The sequence below is a fragment of the Falco peregrinus genome, chromosome 3 (assembly GCF_023634155.1).
Source record: "Falco peregrinus isolate bFalPer1 chromosome 3, bFalPer1.pri, whole genome shotgun sequence".
NCBI lineage: Eukaryota > Metazoa > Chordata > Aves > Falconiformes > Falconidae > Falco > Falco peregrinus.
The window spans coordinates 40,771,808-40,795,707 of NC_073723.1; the positions used below are offsets into that span (position 1 = coordinate 40,771,808).

Genomic DNA, 23,900 nt, shown 5'->3' on the forward strand with positions numbered 1-23,900 from the left:
TCTGTGCATCTGGAATGATCAGAGCTCCATTCCGCAAGACATTAAATTCTTTTTTTTTTTTTTTTGTTTTGAGGTCAAGGAGAGGCAGATTCACCATGAAGATTCACCATGCCATTACATTCAACAGCTGTGTTGAACATGATGTCTAAAAGGCATTTCATACTTAACACTACTAAGCGTGGAAATTTGGTTACTTCTGTCTGCGTTTGTTGTGTGTATCATAATTCACAGGCCCAAGTTGCAGCAGTGGCTGTGTTTTTCACCCTTTCTTGTTTTCACTTTTCCTGTTGAAAGGGGTTTCCCAACACCTGCCTGAATCTGTTTGTTTATGTGCTATGTAAAGTGGGCAAGGAAATTAACTGTGCAGGTAAGTTCTTTTCAGTCCATGTTTTATGTCCCCAGTTTTAATTATTTTGTTGTGTCAAATGTTGCAGTATAATTTGAGAGAGTAACAGCTGCAGAGTCAACAAAAGCAGAGTGTTAGTGTGTAGGTACTAACAAGAAATAGCAGCTTTTCTAGCTGAAAACTAAGGGTGGAGACTGTGGTATAAACTTAATTTTAACAACGAAATGGGAGAAAAATAGCAGGAACTTATTATTTTAAGACTGAGTGGATTTGGAAATGAAACTATTATGCTGTTTTTTGAAGACAGGCCAAAGCTTTGCAATTAGCAAAAAAGGCATTAGGTAGTTTTTCTCATGGAAAAAAGTCAACTTTGAAGGATTTTTTGACAAATAATAAACTGGATTGGAATTGGATTTCTTTTTAAATGTAGCTTATTAGGTGGCAATTTTATTGGAAGATACCAATGCTGTGAGCTCAATGTGTTGAATGATTGGAAGGGCTAAAGAAGAGCACATGGTAGATTTGTGATTATCAGCCACCTGTGAGGCTTGTTCGAGTGTCATCACTAGGGCAGCATGAAGAAAAGAATGGTGGGGGTTTTTATCAGTTCAGGTTTTAACAAGTGTTATGTGTCATGAAATAAAGCATTGAGTATGTTACATCTAAAACATAGGTTATGGTGCATTCTCCTATGGAAGAAAGGTCACTGAGATAAAAAAAAGATAAAAGAAGATACTTCTCTTTGTCATTGCTATGTTTTGTGTTTACAGAGTACTGGATTTCCCTCCCACACTATGTGGGAGGAGAATCAGAGATGCAAGATCACGGTTGTTCTTTGGACAGTTTTCAGGATGTTAATCATGTAATATTTTGTTGCCTCACTTGTTCAGGGTAGAATTGGAAAACTAAGTTAAAATTGCTGCTGAAATACATACTGTCTTGTAGGTTGGTGCAAGTAACAACTTAAGAACTTTTAGATAAATTAAAATTTTACCATACAGTGCTAAAGTTACTGCTTTTGGGGATAGTTTTGAGGTGAGTTTTATGGGAATACAGGCATGGATTAATGCTACTCATCTATTTGTTGCCCATTTCTTTCCTCAATTACGAGTTACTTTGAAGTTCTAAAACCAAATACTGTTAATTCCTTTATGATTAATTCAAATTCAAAACAGTCTCTTCAGATGAGAATTCATAGCTAAGGCTTTTCTTCCCATGAAAAAAATACTACTGGTATTCTATTTGCACTTAATAATAGAAAAGCTTTATCTCCAAAATCACCACCATACAAAACCATAAGTAATACATGACTCATGTTTTAGGTTGCTATAAATTTTTGTTACTCTGTAGTAAAACAATGGGATGCTTGTTATGCAGGTTAATTTAATTCACTCTTACATAAATAGTTCTCATTTTTGGTTGGTATCTCTAAATTTGAAAAATACCTAGAATCTAAATGCATTTGGCACAAAGGATTTGATTTTTTTATACAGGGAAGCACTTAAATAATGAAAAATATTTGACTTTTAATAAACAACTATGACTTAACAAGAGAACTATCTGAAAACATTTAGCCGAAATAGTTAAGTAACTGCTCATCCACTGTGTTTACATAACATAGCTTTGTTTCACTGTAGACATATCCTACATGAAGTCTTGTCTTTCCCAAGGGACATTAAATAAATGCAAATCAACAGGCTGGACCAATGTTGTTGGGGTGTACAGGCCTGCAAAATCACTTTCTGCAAGTTCTGTAAGTAGTGTGCAGGGTCCGGTGATGGCAGTATGCAGTCTGATGTGTGCGTTTGTAGGATTTGCTTCTCATCCCTCAGGAGCTGTGATAGAAGCTTACTGCACAGCTGTATGTTTACCCGAGAAGCCTCTTCTCCAGCAATTTTATCTTGCTTCTAGGCTAGCAAGACAGCTACTTAATTTTTTTAATTCCTTATCAGTATCATCTTCATTGATTATGAAGTCAGAGTCCCTTCTGTGTATTCCTAACAACAAAAGCAACCAGGTATTCACTTGGGGGCTTCCCTGAGAAGCCTTCAGTTCAGTCTTTATAGGTAAAATAAAATTACTAAATGATAATTATATTTGAATCTTACTGGTATTATCACTGAGCAGCATTGGAACCATTGTATTTGTTAGACACAGTAATCTGCCTGCTCACATGGGCTCTGGAAACGGATGTGTTTGGTGTGGAAGAACTTTTATTATATTTATTATTTAATTATATATATCACCTTATAAGGTTATATATAAGATTATATAACCTTGCATTTTTTAATGCATTCATCTGTTTAATGGAGTATAGCTCCTACACAATCCTCATTATTTTATTTTTTTTACAGTTTTTATAAGTATTTATCTTTACAACATTTAAAAGAGTGAGAAGACTACTGGCACCAAAACCCGTGGCTTGACAATTACTACAAATCTGTAATTATGGCATACTACTAAAACAGGCAATTCCACTCCTTTCCCTAGGCACGCCCTCCTCCTTCCCCTGCAGTAACTGTAACAACTGAGTCCCCATATAGTAAGACAGAATCTGATCTGTTGGAAAATTATTTTGGTGGTTTAGTCTTCCTATGATAAGCTGAAAGCCACAGATCAGCCACTGGCTGCAAAACTGTGGTCCTATACAAGAGAAGAAATGGAAGCATACAACATCTGAGAACAAGATTACTCTCTTCTGCAGGCATTGCACTTGCAGTGGATCAGGAATAAGGTGAAACTTTTCTTTCCCCTCCTTTCATCCCTTTGAAATGCCTGGGGTGGAAGTGGAAATATGCCTGTTACTATTCAGAACTAATATGAAAATAGTATATGCCATTGATGGAAGACCTACATCATCACTAAGGAATAAAACAATAAAATCTCCAGAGCTTAAAGACATCTTGGAAATGTAGGGTATTTTTAATTTTTAGCTATGTGTGCAATTTACTACTTTTATATTCTTGATATAATCTTGTCTTGGTTTGATTCTGCATCTTTAGATGGTGTTTTCTGCAGGTGCATCAAGCTTGTGTTTATCAAAAGTTCTCCATTCCACAGACTTTTTGAACTCAGCGCCCTTCCTTAAACCGGCAGGCAGGAGTGGAACAAGTAGTTAGCACAATTCCTCTGAGTGGTAGGGAGTCCTCCACGCTCCTGAGATGTGGTCTCCTGGCACTGCAGATTATGGTTGCTATGCCAGTGGAGTGATAAGGGGAGGTTAACGTGAATGTACAGCTGACTTCTGTGTGTGAAGGAGACAACGTGGAAAGCTAAAATAGGGCAGTGGACACAGAATCAAATTTCAGTGTTATAGTGGCAGAAATTGTAAAGTGATAGTTCAGTATGTAGGAAAATGAAACAAAACAAAAAAAGACAGCAGAGGAAAAAATGTTTGGTAATGCTTGAAAACATCATGGATAATGTAAGGAATGGAATATAAAATTATAGGGACCCTAATTAAGAAACCTTTGTGAAAGTGGCTAAGTATATCAGAAAATTATCTAATAAATGCAGTTTGAACATTAGTTGCATTTTTCCTGTAAATGTGAGGCAATGCAAACTGAAGAAAAGTGGGGTTTTAGATCAAATTGATAACTATTTACAGAAACAATTTTAGAAGAAGGTACAATTTTCCTATTTTGACATATATATATATTTTTGGTGAGTCATAATCATGTATTTGATCAGATCACTGCAAGATATCTTTGTTATTTCAGAAGCTAATGGAGGAAATTCCTCTTACTCCTAAAGTTTTGTATATTTGGGACCTAGGACTCTGGTTTCTGGCAAAACTTACGTTGACTGGTACAGGATCAGGCTGCATTAGCCAAACACTAAACCTTTCTTTTTTTTGAAAACTAAACAACTGTTGTGCTGGCTATTTCTACACCTGCAACGGATTAGGAAGGGTTAACTGCAAAAGTGATTTCTTCTATGTTTTGCATAGGTAAAGGTCAAGGCTGAAATGAACAGCAAATTACAGTATAACCAACTCCCTGTGAAATCTACCCACTCTGGGATTTTGGGCCTTTCGTTGCTGAGATTACTGAATAACTTGGAACGAAGAATACTATAAGCCATCACAAAATCAAGAATGGAACTGTATTTAAGGAAGAAAATACTGATACTCATATAAATTCTTTCTGGGCATCTGCTAATAGTGTTTGTTTTCTTACTGTGCTTAAGGGACTGAATCCCTATAGCATTCATTATGCACGGTAAAAAACCACTAAGAAGCACTCGCTGCAAGCCAGGTTACTGAGACATGGGGAAATGGGGAAAAAAAACCCAAACCAAACACAGGGATAATTCTCCAGCTGCCCATATTCCCATGATGAGGAGTTCCCATGCACGTATATATTAGGCAGTTGCATGACATTTTAAAAAACAAAGATGCAACAACAGTGATGAAAGATACCTTTGGTAGTCCTGTAAGAATAAACTCTGCTCATAGTGAATTTAGGGATGGGAGGATTCTGCTCACGAGTTTCCGCTGCAGAGTAATACTTTAGTCTCTTACATACCCAGTTAAGATAGGGTGGGTAGTGATTCATTTGTGATCTATTTATGTGAAGGGCAAACTGCCTCTTGCTTTTCATGCCTGCTATCCTCAGGAATGGGATTTGCAGCATAGATGGAGTTATATCAGTAAACAATATTTTAGTCCAAAATGTGGTAGGTGCCTTGCTTTTAACATTGCAAAGCTCTGTGTGATAAGAAAAAAAGACTTCTTAAACATAAGGACAGTTAAAAGCTTTAATTTTTTTGTTAAAGTGGCTTTTTATCCAGAGATATTTTTTTTTTATCACAGAGTAGAAGTCATATTCATACTACACAAAGTAGTTAGCTTAAGACTACAAAACTGTTCTTTCCATGCAAAACTAGCCTGCAGTCTATGAAGTGTGCTGGCACCCATAAGCTTATGCCTTTTCGTATCTTCTGACCTTCAACAGGGTTTTCTGGAACAGAGTTAAGAAACTGAATATAATGGATTTATATCAGTTTTATCTTACTGTGATTACATCAACATGGATAGTCAGTATGTCCATGTTTATAGCTGAACACATGTCCGTTGCTTAAACTTGATGTTCTTGCCATCTTTGTGGCATATGGCATAAAGAAATGTATTTTAGGATAAACATATGTTTGGATTATGCAAAACGACAGCATCTAGTAAAACAGAAATAACGACATTCCACTTAATGCTGTAATGGCCTCAGTTAGTTCTGAAGACCTGCAGGAAAAAGAAACCTCTACCAGGTCTTAATGTCTACTTAATGCAATAAATCCTCTGCAACCTAAACAGTGTTGCAAAATCATATAGTATATAAATACTGACTTCAGGGAAAACACACAGAGCAAGACTCTTCCAACTTCAGTGTTACCAGAGCAATGCCAAGTTGGATGGCATCAGGAACCCAGTTTGTGACTGAGAATTGAGGCTGAATTTAGTGAACGAGACCTATGGGATTCATCTTACTTGGCAATACTTTTTGCATCCTTACCTTCGGTAGGCTCGTCTGCTTCAGCAAATTCCCACAAAGCCAAGAGGCTCATTCCCTTCTGCAGCTAAGTCACAGGGCAAGGATACTCCTGCTGCTTTCTGGTTTTCCCTTTAAGCAAACCCCAGAAGTTTGTATGCTCACTTTAACATCAGCAACACTGCTGACACAGGATGGAAGTTGGAAGCTGATGCCATGTTGGGATGGGTTTTTGTTTTCCTCCAGTTAGCTGTTTTCAAAGTTGAGGATACTTGAAAAAATACCAGAAAGTAAAGCTTGTAGGTAGTAGAATCTTGCATCACACTAAATAATATGGTAAAAGAAAGCAGGCGGTCTTTCAGATGTACAGGCCTCCTTAACGTCTAAAATTAAAGCAGCAGATTTCAAAGGTAAATACAAACTAAGAACAATCGTTCAGTAATTTAACTGGATGTGTATCAGTTAGGCCATCTCTGAAGGAAAAATCAGGTGCTACTGATAAGAGCAGAGGTGACCCAAGGGGATTCTTTAGCATCATCAGAAAGTGCGGGTGTGAAGGGATAGACAAAAAGTGCTCTAATGGTTTGGGAACATGCAGCAAGAACAGTGAGAAGATGGGAGATTATAATCACCTATAAAATCAGTATCTCTATTAAATCTTTTGTTTTAGATACCCACTAGGATTATGAGTTTTATAGTTTTCTTTGGAAAAACATTTTATAGGTTTGTCTTCAGGATCCATTAGGTCTGAAATACTATAGCTGGTGTAACTGCTTTATGAAAAGTGTATCTGCAAGTTGCTTCATTTATTGGTTGCATGCAGTTTGCTTCTACTGAGTGGTGCTTATTTCCACCTACAGAGTCATCACAAAATCAGCCAGTGCAAAGGACAAAGGATGTTCCGGCCCAGGAAAGGAAAATGCAGAATCCAAAAATGCTCCCCCACTTAAAATACACCCATGCTAATTTGGGCAGTACAGGAAAAATCAGGTTTTCTGAAGACTTAATGAAGGCCTGTGGTGGAGCAGCACGGGACACAGAGGGAATCGCCTCCCCCGCCCGGTGAGCCGCCCATCACCCGGAGGCGCCGCCAGGCCCTCGCCCGCGGCCGCCCGGCCGTACTGCGCGCAGGGAGCGCCGCGGGGCCAGGCCTGCTGCAGGGCCCTAGGCCGGCCTTCCCGCAGGCCACGCCAGGCGTGAGGGGCGCCCCGAGACCCGTACACGGGCACCGCCGGCGTTACCGGATCCCTCACGCACTCCGGAGGGGCACATCTAACAGTCTCCACAAACGGAGCGCGGCGGGCGGTCAGCCCGCTCCGCGCCCCCGGCAGCGGTGACGGCCGACCCTATAGCCGGCGGGAGACGCCGATAAGGCCCCCTGCCCCGCCGCAGGCCAGGACGGCGGCGGCCGCCCCAGCCACCCCGGCCCCAGCCCCGGCCGCGCCGCCCCCTCCTCGCGCATGCGCGGCCGCCCGGCCGGTGGCGCGGGCACGTGACCGGGGAGGGGACGGGCGCGCGGCGCTGCGTCTCCGTGGGTCCGGGCCGGCGGCGCAGAGGGTAGGGGGAGGATCCATCATGGCGTCTATGCAGGTGAGGAGCCTGCGGCGGAGCCCGGACAGCGCCGGGACGCGGGGGCGGTGGCCGGGCGGCGGCGGCGGCCCGGAGCCGGGGGTGGCCCGGAGCCGGGAGGGGCCGTTTCGAGCTGTTTCTCCGGGCATGTGCGCGGTGGTGCGCCCCGGCGAGCGGCCGCCGGGGCAGCGGCTGAGGGAGCGGGTTGCGGCCGCGGGTGTAGGGGGATCGGCGGGGCCGGGCAGGGCGGGGGGCGGCGGGCTAGGGCCGGTACGGCGCTGGGCCGGAGCGGCGCCCCGCGGGGGCAGGCGGTGAGGGGCGAGGCCGGGTGCGGGGGGGGAGGAGGGAGCCGCAAGTGAGGGCGGGCGGGGCGGGATGGCGGGGGGGGGGGGGGGGGGGGGGAAGGAGGGGGGGGGGAAGGAGGGGGGGGGGAAGGAGGGGGGGGGAGGCACCGGGGGTGGGGGGGGGGAGTTGCCTCGGGGAGAGGTTTGGCAGCGGTGCGCCCCCTCCCTCGGGAGGCGAAGGGATCCCTCTCCCCCTCCCCAGGGTTTGAGGGGGCCACTGGCCAACGGTTCCATCTTGCCGGGCGTTTTGGGGTTACGGCGCCCTGATTGTCGGGCTCGGGGGGCTGGGGCAGGCGGGTTTTGTCCCAGGCCGTGTGCCCGTGCTGCCCGTGGGCTCCTCTTTCTTCGGGTAAAATGAGATTGTATGTGGTGTCGGTCCTGTGGCTAGATAACGTCTGGTTTTACTTGGATGGGGTTGCTGTAGGTACAGTGGCATGAAACACCCTGCTGCTTGACAGGTATTTCCAGCTGAATTATTTATTCATACCTTCTCCCAAGGAGTTCTTAAATAGTAGCTGCAGAAATTACTCTGAAAGAATGGATCGCTTTCACTGTGTGCTGCTCGGAGTGGATGGTGATTTATTATGACTGGGGCGGGAGAGAAGATTGCTGGGTTTTGTGGCAGTAGCCCCTGTCTTTCCTTATTTCACCTGCGACTGTTCAGCTTTCCCCCGAATTCTTACAGTTTTCCATTTTGGTTTTAGATCTGGATGATCTAGTGCTTCTGTTCTCTTTCTCAGACTGCTGTTTCTTTTCTTTTCTCTTTCCTGTTTTCATTTTGGTTCAGTATAACTTACATTTTCTTTTACTAATAATGGAACAGCTCAGAGTATGCAGAATGAATTATGTTATTTTAATTGTCCTGATAGTCTGAATTTAGCATAGCTAAAAAGAGTTAAATGTCAAAGCACTGAACTTTGGGGTAAAAATTCTGCTCGTGAAGTCTAGAAGCATAAAAACCCCATGGTGCGTCCGAGTTGTTGAAATGAAATGGGATCGAGAACTCGAACGTACTGTACAGAATGTTCTTCATTTAGCAGTAGCTTAGACAGTCTGATCTGCCTTCTTTTTAACAGCTCTATCTGGCAAATGCATTTTTGTAATGCTCTTCTTTTAACGCTCAGACTTTCACAAGAATAACTGCAAAATAGAGGCAATAGTTTATCAAGTAGTATCTTTTATAAAGCTGTGTGAAAAGTGTTGGGGAGTGACAGCTCTGAAACTTGAAGGAGGCACTCAGTGGGACTTTGTAAAACTGCTGTGTTGCTGTCTGTGGCCTAGTAAATTACCTTCTACAGCTTACCTCACCCTCATTCCTGTTGCTCCCCCTAGTAAAGGGGAAATAGTGATTACAAATTACGTTGTTTAAGATATGTGAATGACAGATGTCGCCCCAAAGTAAGATGTGTGGAGGGTAGCACTCATTTCCTGAAAATACAGCCATGGTGATTGCTTTTTAATGTTATAATTGCTTTCATTTCAGAAATACCAGCTGTATGATTACACTTTTTTTTTTTTAATGGTTTTCTGTTGTCTTTTGATGAGAGGCTCAAGGCAATTTACGGAGGGTTTTTTTTGTCTGTGTACTGGTAGTTGTATAATGTTCTGATGACCTCTTTCTGAGTTTAGTAAACTCAGAATTTAGTAATGTAGTTTAGCAAATTGGAAATAGAGTTGTCTGGGATATTTTTTTTAAAATAAATAGGAAGCATAAATGGAAAACTAGTAAGTGAACTGTAAAATTAGGAAGTTTCTGAATAGTAGACACCTTCCCTGCTGAACAAGACTTCACGGCTCTGAATTCTTCTATTAATTAACATTTAAATCTCCAGTGCAAAAAACATTTCACAAAGAAAGCCGTTGTATATAATTTTAAGTATTTTTTTGGTTCAGGATCATTCAATTTATTATTATTTGTACTAACATGTAATATGTAAGTTGTCTGACGTAAAGAGGAGACATCCTTTTTTTGATTATGTACAGTGTTTTTAAATACCCAATGTTTAATTGAAATGTTTGTGCAACTCATTGCAGTCTCTGACTATACCAGTCGTTTATCACTGTGGTATTATGACAATTCCTTTTTTATATTTCTGGTAAGAATGATATATTGGTATGTTAAATAAGTTTTAGTTACTTCTTAAACTGCTGTAAATTCAGACAGCAATATATGATGCCCTGGGTTAATTACATCTTATTTTTACAGATCCACTGAAATGTCTCTGATTAACTTAAAGCTAGAGTTATCTCATCAGCTTGTTCTAAGTCAATCTACAAGGAAAGTTTTGGAACCGTAAGAAATCACCTCATTTTACCGGTGGTACTGAACATGAAGGGCTGCTGTGGTTGAGTTGATGCATAGTAACTTGTAAAACTTGAGAGTTTGAGCTTCTATGTGTCTCATTTAAATTCATTGCGATCATTGTCTGTGTGGACATTCTTTAATGGTAGTTTTCTGTAACACTTTTTTTCTGGAATAATAGAACCAATGTTGATGAGACTCTTATGTTTTTGTTTTCTATCCACAGTGTTGTCCACAGTGTTGGCTAATTTGCCACTACTGGACTGGTTTAAACCTGGTTTGCATAACTTTAAGCAAATCATAATTTTTTTCTTAAACAAAGCCTCCAAACAAACCTTGAAGGAAAAGCATCTGTTTTCAAGATTTTTTTCCCAGAAAGGGCTCAAGTTTGTGCAACTTTTTCCTGAAAAAAACCCCAGAAATATTCTGAAAAGTAGAAAGTAGTTTAGAACAAGTGAATAGAATGGATTAGCTTCAGAATATTTGGTATAGCATCTTTAGTAATCTGAAGTAGTAAAGCTACAGATAACAAATATATGGCAAAAGCTGAAGAAATAAGCAGTAAATACTTTTTCTCAGGACAGCTGGAAACAGAACTTTCATTAAGAATAGAAGAGGAGGTAGAAAATAGAACCAAGGAAGTTCAGTTGAAAATGTACAGAAAATACATAATTGTTGTACAAAGTGTTAGACGATTAAGACCTTTCTCTCAACTCACAGATACTTTTTCCCTCTTCAACTTGAAAGATTGACTTTATCCATAATACTGACATTTTAATTACTGTTGTTTCACCTTTCCCCTCCTTTCAGTTTTAATACCAGGTTACTTCAAACCCTGTACTATGATTGGACATATTTAAACAGCTTTCACAAACACAGCTATGGGCACAGTTTCAGGTTTGCATTTTATCACCAAAGTAACCTCTCATCTTTTCTTTAAAGTTCGACACATGAGATTTGTACATGTGGATATATTTAAATCTGATTAAATACCAAACTAGTGTAATTAATGACACAAACAGCTTTAGTAAAGAGTGTAGAATGTTAACCTTCATCATGCGTTTGTGTTATCAGGATTTTTTTTTTTTGCCCTTGAAAACTGCCTGTTGGTGGGCTGCCATCAAATTACATGCAGACATCAAAATAAAGTGCTGCTTGAAAGGTCTTGTTCCAGCAATAGATTTTCTTCAAAATGTATGTCTAAACAGGCTTTTAATAAAATAATTGTGCTAGGTGAAAATGCAGAATTCATGCTACAGTTTGAGGTCACAAACCCCAAACCAATATCAATACAAAAGGTTTCCACAAGTTTCACCTTAATGTTTTCACCCAGTGGGGTAGAGAATGGGGAGAATGTGTACAGGCCACTGAAATCTCAAAAAAAAAAAAAAAGACACATGCTTTAGGTTAAACTTTCTTGGTTCTGTTCTTTACCTGCTTGTCTTGTCTTAGTGGAAGTCTGTGTTCTCAGCTGTTCTTAGAACAATTTCTTATTGCTTAATCTTTCTTCAATATTGGCAGCATTTTTATTTAATAATTTGGAAATAACTTTGACAGCTTTGTCCTGGAAAAAGTTCTAAACTGTTTCTAATACATCTTCCAAAAAATCCCCAACAGACCCAACCTTAAGTGAGGAAAGCTTTCAATCAACTGAAACTTCAGTGGTGGTGCACATGTGTTCTGTACTGTTAAACATCATAGTATGGGATGCTGTTTGTGTTGTTTCAAATATTTTAAAAACAAAAACAAAATTAGTGGTTACTGTAACTATATAACCAGTTCTGGGATAAAAACACAATTAAATTATTGGTCGTTAGTAACAACTTGAAGTATTTAGAGGTGCCATTGGTGAAACCCTGTTGAAGATAAAAATTTCCATAATTTTTTAAACAGAAAAACTGCAAGTACAATAATGGAGACCAGAATGAGTGGAGAACAAAAAGCATTTCTCTTGTCCAGTAAAAGGTTGTTGTCTTTTATGTAACCTTCAGTTATCAGTGTGTACTGATATGTGGTATATTAGCTTTGGCATATAGCCATGCTACAGTAAAATAAGATAAATGTAAAATTATATTTTAGTTATTTTAACAGAGTGAGTTAGTTTAATCTTGGGTTTTTTTTATAATCTCTTAAAGTGAGTTGAATATCAAGTGGAGTTTAAAATTTGTAGTCTTTAAGTAAAACAGAAGTTATGGCTTTAGGCCCTGAGAGTTTCATTTGCTTGTTTTTGTATCTGCCTGCATAAATAGTGTTTTGGGAGACAATTTGCCTCATTTTTTGAGCTAGAATAAAAGAATTCACTTCCGGAAAAGAAAGCAGTAGTACACAAGTTTACTGAAACCAGTGTCCCTGGTCAGCAGACCTTTCTTCCAAATAGACCAACTATATAGCTAAAATATAGAAAACAATGAATGCTTTCAACCTGTCACATTGAACACTGATATCTCATTAATATGTGTATGATTTAAATCAGGAAAATAAAAGCAGGCAGGCATTTATTGTAAAGAATAGTTATTCCGGTTGATTGTAAATATTTTTGGTCAGTGTTTGATAGTGTCTTGCACTTCCTTTTAGGCTTAGCTATTCAAGCTCTCAGAAGGGGAAAAGAGAAAACAATATGTTTGCAAAAGCCAGGGAATGTTGTCTTATTAAGCTGCTCCCTTGGAAAGCTTGGTGAGTTTGTAATTAATAAGCTAAAGCAGCTTAGCTCAAACAATGTGTGAAACTTACGTGATCAAGCACTTTAATTGTTTGCTTAAATTCTACCAAGCTAAGACTTGCAGACTAAAGGATCCTCACTATATATTTACAGATACAGGCTGTACTTATGAATACTCCCAGAGATTGTGATTAAATTACCTCTACTAATATGAAAGAGAGAAGGTGCAACTTCCATTGAGTTTACCCATAGTTATGGCTGTGTTCAGTGAATGCAAATGTGTTTGGTATAATGATGCTGTCTCTTAAGCAGCCTTGGTTTACAAACAAGGGATGAACTTTCAAGTAGTTCACAGGCTAAAGTTTCCACTGGGGGGTGCAGAGGGGAAGAGTGTGGCAAAGGTCTTTTTCTCAGTACTTGGAGCCAAAAATTTTGTGTATCTTGCATGGTTTTGAAGTAGGGAAGGACTGTGACAGAGCTGTCAGCTGGGGGCTGGGTTTTTGCCTTTTGAAGGGAGAAAGAGACTATATTACCCATTAATTGAAACCTGTTATAACTTCATTTGTTAAAACCAAATGAAAACAAAGTAAATAAGTTAAATGCTTTAAAATAAAAAAAGCCAGTAATCAACCTTTTGTGACAGAATGAAGGTCAGGTAACCTTTCTTCTGCCTGCTTTTGACAGGTGGTGAGGGCTTTCAAGAGATGTTTTGGAATCTGTGCCAGCTTTTGCAGGTTTTTTTTCTTTTTGTTTTCCCTCTGAGGTGACCTTAATCACTGGAATGAAAGACAGGTATCAGTCTGGGGTGGCAGGGGAAGAAGGGAGGGAACCCCATAATTTCTGGGAGCAGTATTAATATGTTAGAAAAGAAAGGACAGAAGTTAATGGTGGTAGAGCAGGAATTACAAGGCACCTTGTTTTGGTAATTAGTGATCTGATTGAGAATACTAGCTTTTCATCCTTTCATACACAGTATTAAAAAATAATTGTTTCTCCTTGGATAATTGCAAAGTTGTTTGTTACCTTTTTTATTCAACTTAGTTAAAAGTACTGCTTGATCAGCCTCAAGAAGAAAATCCTGTATGTGTCAATAAATGATAATAATAGTTTACTAGAGTATAGCAAATATAGGGGCTAAAAGTCTGCTGGAATAAAATGCTTTCTAAAAGTTGATGCTGCTTGTTCACATAGATTTATTTATTTCTTCTTGATTAGAAATTGATAGCCAATAATGAGAAGAGACAAGGAAACTAAATGGAGTAAAGTTTCCTAAGCATAGAAATTCACTCCCCATCGTCTTTAGGGATACAGATTTGATGAATATTTAAATATTTTACAGTTTGTGGCTTCCAACGTTTCCCCCCTTTTCTTCCAAAGGCTTTTTGTCAGAATACAGCATTTCATCTTGGTTATCGACCTTTGGAATCTTTTTTTATAAAGATGAGAAATTCCCGGGTAGACATATGATTGCCCTCATTGTGCCAGCCCTTGCTGTTGTCTTAAATCAGTTTCATTAACTGAAGCAGTTCAAATAATGCAAGACTCTTGCTCTTAAAAGATGAAATTATTTGTGTTTTACTTTTTAGTACTGTGTGAGGCTTGTACTGGGTGTTGGTACATTTGAAGACACAGTTTGTAAAGCATATGACTAGCTGTCAGTTTCATTTTATTCTTTATTAGTGAATTTCACTTAATTTGCTTTAAAATGACAGATTCATTGTAAAAAAAAAATGATTCCCTGGCAAAAAGCTTTTCAGACTGGAGTACAGTGTGTTGTGTGTGTAGTTATTGATTTAACTTTAATTATACTGTAGTTCTGATTTCAGGTTGAATTTGTCTCTTAGTAAATTTTAGTCAAGCATATTATTCTCTTCAGAAGAGGACTGTGTTGCTTTGATCTTTCAATCAAATATTTTAGAATATTTTGGAGCATGTGTAGGTAATACTCTGTTACCGAACTGGGAAATCAACAATCCTTCCTCCCACCCCCCGAATCCATCACCTAATATATTTTTGAATGCTCAGAAGAAGAAAAAAATTAGTGGTGGAAACTTATTCGTAAGTAGCTCATTAAAAGATTCATACATTGTCTTTTGGTTCGTTTAAAAAGAGAGAAATGTACAAAATGCCTGACATTTAGAACTTGAAGTATGGCTTGGTCTGGGAAAACAACATTAGAACTGGGTTGCCAGATGTTAACATGTTTTATTAGAAATGAGGAGGAGGAGACTAATCTGCTTCTGCGTTCTCAGTACAGATTGAAAACCTGATATTCAGCCAAAAATAGACACAACTGAAAACCAATTTTTCAAATTCAAATCCTGGTATTATTTTTTATAGACAGGGTATTTTGTGAGGCTGTTTTGTTATGTGTCCTGCTGAAGCCTTAATTGGGCACATCCAGACAATGATCTTTCTTTCCTCCTCTGGGCCATGATTAAAACTTACCAGGAGAACTTCAATTAGGAGAAATTCATGCAGGACTCTGATAATCAAGTGTCTGGATGGTTTGTGAGTTTGGTAGTCTGGGCCAAATGTTTTCAGCTGAATTAAGGAATATACTCTGCAGGGGCTTTCTTGAATGGCATGATTGATTAGGAAACAAAGGATTTTTTTGATTTATAGGAACCGTCATATTTTCTTTAGCTTCCTTAAGTATCAAGATGGACTGTAGCAGGTAATTTTTTCTTAAATTTCACAATTTTTAATCTTTACCTTGTTTCTTTTGCCTTTGAGAGTTTCTGGTATTTAAAGTTAGGTTTCTAATTGGAGAGTAACATGCAATCAGTTCCAGCAATACTTAACAGTGTTAAAAATGCAGGGTGTGTGTGTGTTGGTTTTTTGGGGTGTGGTATGGGTTTTCTTTTTTCTGTAGAGGCGTTTTGTTTGAAAAGTAGGGCTATCTACCCAGTGTTTAGAATGTCATATTCTGGATTTGAGATACTTTTCTGTAAGAAATGTGTGAATGGAAGAATCAAAATAATGAAAATAGAGTTGTTGCTGATCTTACTCTCTCAGGCTAGTAAGTTGCACTAGCAGAGTAGCAACAGCTTTGCTTATGAATCAACATGGTGGTGGTGTAACAACACGGTTGTTGCAGCCTGTTAACAGCTCTTCCTGTTCTGGTAGGGGGTTACTGCTTTGCATTCATTCAGTGAGGGAGAGCTTGAAGAAATCTGTTTCCTGCATGCAAAAGCTTCTTCAAAACAGAAAGGACGTTTTTTGTGAAACATTTTATAACTTGAGTAAGGGTGAAGGTGGCAGCCTGTAGCTCTTAAGTAAAATGTAAATTATTTGCTAGGACTCCATCATAGTACTGACAGTGCTTTTGCACTGACAGTTTGCTGGATACATCTAAATCTTTGGGTGTGGAAGAGAATAGTTGGTAGTTACTGAAGAAAAATTGTTAGGTCTCCCTAGGGTGCAGTGGCTTTACCAGCATAAAGTAGAAGAATAGAGCCCCTGAGGGATTGATTTTTAAATTTTAACTGTTTATGAGTTCGTTTCTTTTCCTCTTTGATTTACAAGACAAATTCAGATTTGAGTTTATGGTACCTAGGAAGGCTTGACCTTGGAAGGCTACTCCTTTCTTGAATCATTGCAACAAAGAGAATGGAATTAGAGTGCGTGGAAATAGGTTTCTAACAGTATTCAAGTGAGATGTTCTGGACACCCGTGCTTCCTCATCAGTGAAGTTGCTGTTCTGTCTTTTTGTCATATCCTCATGATACTGCCTAACTGAACATGGCTAGTAGAGTCCCTACCACTCCAGGTGAAAAGGCTTCCATGTGTCACCTTAATTGCCCATCACAGCTTGTTTTAGTGGTAAAAGAAGGTGTGGTGATAGAACTCTTCCTCCAGCAGAAATGAACAGAAGCTGTTTGCCCGTTTCCCACTTTTTGCTCTACTGGTAGGTTTCTGCTCTGCAGGTAGAGAAAAATTGCTTTTCTCCCAGCTGTTTTCTACCATACTCCTATCACTGCCCTCGATATATCCTGTCTTGTACTGAGTCTTCATTTGGTTTAATCAGCTCAGTTTTTCTCTCCCTTCCTTTCTCTCAAAAAGAGGAAAGTCTCTAAAATAGACTTTCAAGTCTGTCTTAAAGGTTGTTCATAGGTATAGTGTTTGTCTAAGCTTATCATTTAGTTTACCCATTTAAGACACTGCACATTTCATACAGCATTCCTTGAAACACCAAAAAGTGGAATATTCAAGAACTGCAAAGATAAAGCAGTTGAATATATACATTGATCTTTCTTCAATTTTATTTTGTATCATTCACCTTTATAAAGTTTATATTTTTGGCTCCAAGGAGATAATAAGCCAGGAGTATGGGCACACAGCTGAACTTGATTGGATTATGGTGTTAATATTTTACTGCTAATCAACAAAGCCAGTGCAGCACTGTATGTATTCTTTGTCCACTCCAGTCATGAAGTATCATACATTAAACAATATTTGTTGGCTATCTTAGTTGCTCTCAGCTGTAGGTACATAATTTGTACTTGGTAGTGACCCATATAACTAAGGGTGCCTTGCTTTTTCACTGTACACATGTTTTTGTTCGCACATAGCTTTGTTTAACTCTCTAGGCTCCTGTTTTCCAATGGAGGGGCAAAGCTGTTCTAAGAATTCTGTCAATGGGCTTAGAAGTGGAAAGAGACACCTGATACTGTGATACCTCTCTCAATGCCTTTAAAAAAAAAAGCGATTTTCGCATACCTACAAGAGCTAGATAGTTTTTCATGGTAGAAGAGGAAAATACCTTTGACTGCATGGTTGCATTGTCAGGGATTGTGGTTCAAGTCTGTCTACCTGTCTGTCCATGGGTATAATCCTTGTTTGTGGTAGAATCAGAAAAAAGATCCCTGGTTTTGGGAAATGTGATCATGATGCCATCATGCATGCTTTAGGAATATAGGATATTGCCTTTTGATGTAGCTGACAGGGTCACAGGGATCAGTGAAATAATTTTCTGTCTGTTAATAAGCATTCATGTGATACAGAATGTCTAGCGTAATGGTGCACAGTAACCAAACTATCTGGTTCTAGAAGATGCATTCTGAAATACTCATGTTATCAACTTTCAAACCTCTTCCTGTCCTAAGTTGCTACCCTCTCCCCCTTTTCACGTATTGCATCTTTATATGCTTCTGCCCTACCTTCTGCTTCTTTTTATGATTCACCAGGAATCAACACAAGTGAGAATTCAGCTGTGGCATTTGAGATATTGCTGCACCAGTTCCAGAGGTGGCCAAGTAAGATGTGTGCCAGTTTGGAGGAAGAAGAATGTATTTTTGCTTAGCAAAGGTGCTAGAAGCTATTGGCTTCAGAGATATATTTAACTTGAACTATGACAGACAGTGAGCGCGGTCTATCAGGACTGAAATGATACAGGTGCTTGCAAGCTGTCTGGGGAGCCGGCAGGAATTTTACTCCACTGATGCCAGTTAATTTTGTGTTCTTCGCTTCACATGCTTTGAGTCTTATGGGCTTGACACTTTGGAAAAATCTGGGGAGGATAAATGAAGGGGTTGCACAAATCCTATTTGACAGAATTAGCAACAGAATACAAGCCACTGCTATGTCAGTTATGTCTCAACTGCTTGAATAAACTTTCTTTTGGAACTGATGTTTGGATCAGTGTTGTGTGTTTTGATTTCATCCTTGAATCATCCTTCCCTGTAGAGGTAGGTGAATTAAGTAATCTTCATTACAAAGACTTCCACCTTTTTGGAAATATTTGTATAAACCACTGGTTGTGTCACTACTCTGCCTTTTGCAGCTGTTTCTTCCTTTATTTGAAGGACTATGGTGTTAGCCAGCCTCGGTTTTCTGATCTTGCTACTCTGCTGTTCTGTTTCCCTCTAGATAGTGAATGTTTTTTAGTATTGTGATACTTTTTGATTTTGGTTTATTTGGAACTTGTATTAAAAGAATATTTAAGCATAAACTCCTCTCTCAAAAATAAGGAAAAGATTAAATTAAGATTGCCTGTGCATTCTTCATTCTCCCTTTATTTAACTCCGTGATTGCAGTCCGTGACAAGCAAGAAAGGAGTTCCTGTATGAAATCTTAAGATGGACTAGCAGAAACATTGGAAAGATGGTCTTGTGATATGAAAGAACAGTACATCAAGCACAGATCCCAACTGAGGAAGTTGGTGACAGTGAGGATGTCTGGAGGTTCCTGGTGATACTTTGTGTAGAATTCTCACCTTCCAGAGCATATCAATGTATAGAAAATATCTCTCTGGAAGTTACTGTGGGAGTGAGTAGCTACACTAGCTTGTGTTTTGACTTAAAGGAGCTGGTTGAGAGGCTGAAAGCAACTTGAATATGTGATCAAAAAAAAAGGTATTCCTGATCCATAGTAAGAAAAAAAGCAGAAGTAATAATGATACTGACTTTAGATATGCATGTCTTAACATAGCTGGAGATCTGTAAATAAAGAGGGACTCCTTATAATCAAGAGTGTTGAAGGGCTACAGGTTTCTAGAAGAAAATACTAAATTACAGTGACAAGCTGTCTCAATGTGGAAAAAATATAGGAATAATAGTAAAAGCAGTATGGCTACATGAGAAGCTATTTAGTGACTTGGAAGATTGAAAAGGCTTTGTACAGAACAGTGAAAATAAGTAATTACTGCTAAAGCTCAATATGAAAGGAAGGGACGAGCATGTAAGAGTGAAATCTGTCCATGGTTCATTGTTTTAAATCAGCAGATCCAAAAAGTATTAAAAAAAGTTTTGTAAAATACTAGAAAGATGAAGAAAGGTATGAGCCTGTGAATAGAAAAGGGAAGTACAGATGACACGGATACTTAATAAATCAGACCAAACAAAAGGACAGATTCAATACCTTTTAGGCATTGGATATTATGTCAGTCACTAGGATTCAACTGGGGGGTTGGTTTGGGGTATATTTAACTGTTTAAACAACTGAATCTGAGGTTTTTGACAATTACTTTGAGTGAGTTTTCAGATTATAAATGCTGTTTTTTAATTCTGCTGTCATGTGGAAGGGTGGCTTCTGGAAATCAGTGAACCGAATAGTCTCTGATACCTATAGGATATAATAGGCAACTTGTGAGTACCTAGATAAAAAGTAGGCAAAATGAGTTTCAGAAGAATCACATTGAACTAACGATTTCCTCCCTTTACTGCGTGGTAACTATTGTGAAAGTGGAGCAGTAGCTGTATTCTGACTGCAAATATTTTTGTCTTGCGTTAGTGTGACATGTGAATAAACTCACAAGAAAAATGTGTTAAAATCATTATTAAATCATTTTACATATATCTATATAAATAAATCATTAAAATAGAAATTGATGGAGTTTTTTTCCTTATTAACTGCAAAGACCACTTCTCAAGGTATCACAGCTGTAGTTTGGTTGTAGTAAAATCACTCTTGTTTCAGCTGGGTGTCTAAGAGTGGGTGTTTTCTGTCCAGCTGAGTGGACTTCTAAAGGGTATTTCGAGGGCCGTCTGCACTGGCTTAAAAGAACGAAGTGTTCAGTTGAGTAAAGACTGAGGAAGAAGTAAGTTCAAATAGGTAAAAGAATTCACTTCTGTATCCATGAAGACCAAGAGAAGTAATTTGACATAATTTATTCAATCACCTAGACCTCTTACTGTGAAGAAAATTCTTCTAATTATAAAAGCAAGAGATAGGGTGATGTGGAAAATGTTAAAGATTTTTAACTACAAGGATATTTTAAGAATCTTTAATCCATCCTTCTGTTAGAAAGATGGAGAGGTGACTTCCCTGAGGTATCTTCAAGTGTTTAACTGTCTCTTATTTGTAGAATCTGAGAAATTTAAATTGTCTGAAAAGTGTTAATCCATTATACTTTTTCCGGCTATGTATGTTGCTGCTAATTCTTAAGAATTTTGTGCCTCAAAAAGTTTTCTGTATTCATGGCTGTCAAATACAAGGAAGGCTTTTTTTCCCCTCTGAAATTGTTCCTTTTTAAAAGCTTAATTTCAGAAACTTGCAGTTGCAGTGTGCCTTTTGTATGTGATGTGTGGGCTTGGTATATCAGTCATGGTTTTTTAAAAAGCACGTAACTGAATTATCTCGAAGCTAAGAGTACATGTTTCTGGATTTGTGCATGATGTTACAGTAGTCTTTAGACAGCGTTACCCTGAGAAAATCAGTGTTCTTTGTAACCTCTTTGGTTAGCTAGTGCAAATATTGCTAAACACCAGAGAGGAATTAATTTCAAGTTGTTGCATTTAAACCTCAGACGTTTTCTGAGTTACTGTGGTAACCAGGAGCTCAATTTCCTAATTAAACTGTGTGAGTCTGGCCTTCAAGGGCTTAATTTAAGAATTATTTTTTTTAAAAAAAACTAGATCTGGCTTGTGATAATCCAGTTTTGTTTATTAATGAAACACAACATGAGACAAATTATTTTAAGTTGTGGTAAGGGAGAGAGGAAGAAAAAATAGTCCTTCATAATATCTGTAGAGTTTATTTTCCAAATTTTCTGAATACGCTTAGCTGCATATTGGGCTGTGCATGCATATAGCCAGCAGCCCAACGGGAGTGCTCCTTCCCCTCTGACACTTGAGACCACATCTGGAGTAGTTTCTTTAGGGAGCCCCAGTACAAGGCAGACATTGATGTACTGGAGTGAGTCCAGCACATGGCCACCAAGATGGTTAGTGGCTGAACTACATGATGTACACAGAGATGACTGGATTTCTTCGCCTTTAAGAAGGCAAAGAGAGGGTCTTTCTGATGCCTACAACAACCTAATGGGGGGGTGTTGGGGGAAATGGAGCCACAGTGGGAAGACAAGGGGCAAAACACAAATTGGAACATGAGATACTCCAATAATATATAAAAGAAATATTTTATACCATGAGGGGAGTCAAACATTGGAATGTACTGACCAGAGGCGTTGATTAAAAGACAATTTTCTAAATATTAGTTAGCCCCCCTCGTAAAACATTGTTTCAGTATTTGAATGAATTCTGGATGGTAGGCCATGATGCCCTCTACCATTTTGTTACAGTTGTTATAATTACTCTCGACCTTCTTCTGGAAAACGTCTATAGGCAGCTATTTGTTAGTCTGTACAGAAATGAGTTGATGCTTGATAGAAGAAATGAAATTGTGAAAGTGTCTGTGAAATCCTATTAAAGATACCCAACTATGTTCATCAGATAAGGTGTGGTTAATTTGTATGGCATAGTTGATGGAACAGTAGTACGTTGTAAAAGAGAGACTATTATTTTATTATTCCAGTTGGGAAAAAAACCAAATAAGGGCTTATATTCTCACAAGCATCACATATTAAATGTGTATTAGTTGGTCCAGTAGAAGTAATTCTGTGTAGAGTTTGCCTTGCTTCTGTCTGTAGTGGCGAGAGTAGTAATACTTAGGAATTCTTTAAAAGCATTTGTTTCTCCTTGAGCTGTCTAATGCTTTTAGAGTTCTTGTCACTGTGAGGACTGGAGAAATCTAGGAATTTGTTATAAAATGGTATTTTTGTCATTTAATTTCAAGGGAAGTTATCCAAGATAAGTCAGTATAGCTGGGGAGAATAAAATTGAAAAGCTTCTATGCCAGCTCAAATAGCAGTTGTTGGTCTTCTGTTGTGATTGCCTGCAATTCTGAGGCAAGATCCTCTTCATTTGGTGTGTGTGGGTGTTGAGGGTTTTTGTCTTTTTTTTTTTTCTTTCTTTTTTTTTTTCCTTGGCCTCACCCTTCAGGGAAGCAATATTGAGATACATGAAATCCATCAGGGCATAGTATAATGGAGAACACAGGTAATACTTCAGATAGGCAAAGGGTGAGAGTGGTTACAGTAGGGCTGAAAGGAGTAACACCTTTTGCTGATACTGGGTTCTCCTTGGGACATTGCTCTGAATGAAGAACAAGTCTAGAAGAGCTGTGGGTTCCTTGACCTCTGCGTCCCCTCCCAACCTTTCCAGTGTGGAGCTGTGCCCAGGAACTTACTCTTAATCAGAATTGCTCTGTAGCTCTCTATGCGTAATAGGTGATCACAGTCAGATTTTCTTTGTGGATTCCCTTATTTCAAAATGATAAATCTATTTGCTAAAGCTTGTTTTCATTTCATTACAACGCTAGCAATGTTACAGGCTTGCTTTTCTAGCTTACTGACTTTCTTTGGCTAAATAGTCAGATAACATCCATTTTCTACTCAACGTGCTCTTTTCAGCTTTATATGGGAATGACATAGGGGTTTTTTATTGATATTCTCATGGAGAGCTGCAAATACAGGTCAGACTGAACTTATGTTGATACTTGTTTGAACTGGCTAACTTGGAAACAATAATTTCTTTTTGGTCTTCAAAAATACGATTTTGTTTACTGTCTACTTTTGACCCAAAGTGTAGATAGTATCTCGTGTTATTTCTCTGGGATGCATTTTTGGATCTCAGTGTATTTTGTATTGCAACTGATGAAAAGCAATGCATTGCCTGTATGTATTTTTTGTATTTATTGAACAGGCCCCCATGTGTCAGCAAATGTTTTAAGATCAGAGGAACTGAGCACTTCAGTGGTACTCTGCTGCTCAAGTACATAATTTAATTTTTTTTCCCTTTGTATAAACGGTTTTTTAGAACAAACCATCAGTATTTTATGTGAGACCTCAAAAGCTGTGAAGCAGTTGGAGAGAATATTCTTGCACTGGTGAGATGGATAAAAGAGTGACTGAGACTGTTTTAGACTGAGAAGATGGTTGCTGGAGAAAAGGGCTAAAGGTACAAACCTCAAATAAGAGGATAGATTAAATGTTGATAAATGGGATTTTTGGAAGGATGCAGAACAAACAAAATATTTCCTCTTTTCAAATTACTGTGTGTGTTCAGATTAGTGATACCTTAATGTGGCTGCTTTTCATTTAGTTTTAAAGTGGATTTAGGTTCCTTTTTGCAAAGACAGAGTTGTATAGTTGGTCTGCATGGATCTACAGAATTATCTGCTGTTCTCACATACATTTGTTCTTTACTATTTTTTACCTGTTATTTCCAAGTCTCCTTTTTAAGGGAAGGGATTTGAATTTGCCTTATCACAGAAGGTTTTAATCTTGGAACTTCTTAAATATTTCTCTGTATGACGGTCTATACGACAAGGTGTACACAGTTTGACTACCACTGAGGTTTAATTGATGGTGGTCTTGGGAAGTATCACAAAGAGAATTGACTTCAAAACATCTCTG

General features: G+C 38.7%; 1 protein-coding gene across 4 annotated transcripts in view; it reads left to right on the forward strand.

The window, feature by feature from the left end:
- The first annotated feature begins 7,289 nt into the window (after positions 1 to 7,289).
- Positions 7,290 to 23,900, forward strand: part of UBE2W (ubiquitin conjugating enzyme E2 W) — a 32,711-nt gene continuing 16,100 nt past the window's right edge. For 2 of the 4 annotated variants that reach the window (XM_055799199.1, XM_055799200.1), the window contains exon 1: positions 7,290 to 7,419. In XM_055799199.1, coding sequence (XP_055655174.1) covers positions 7,405 to 7,419 — 15 coding nt within the window. In that variant the 5' untranslated portion in view covers positions 7,290 to 7,404. Of the gene's footprint in view, positions 7,420 to 7,911; positions 8,201 to 23,311; positions 23,443 to 23,900 lie in introns of those variants that run through there. The other 2 variants (XM_027791977.2, XM_005229905.4) reach the window with 2 other exon arrangements.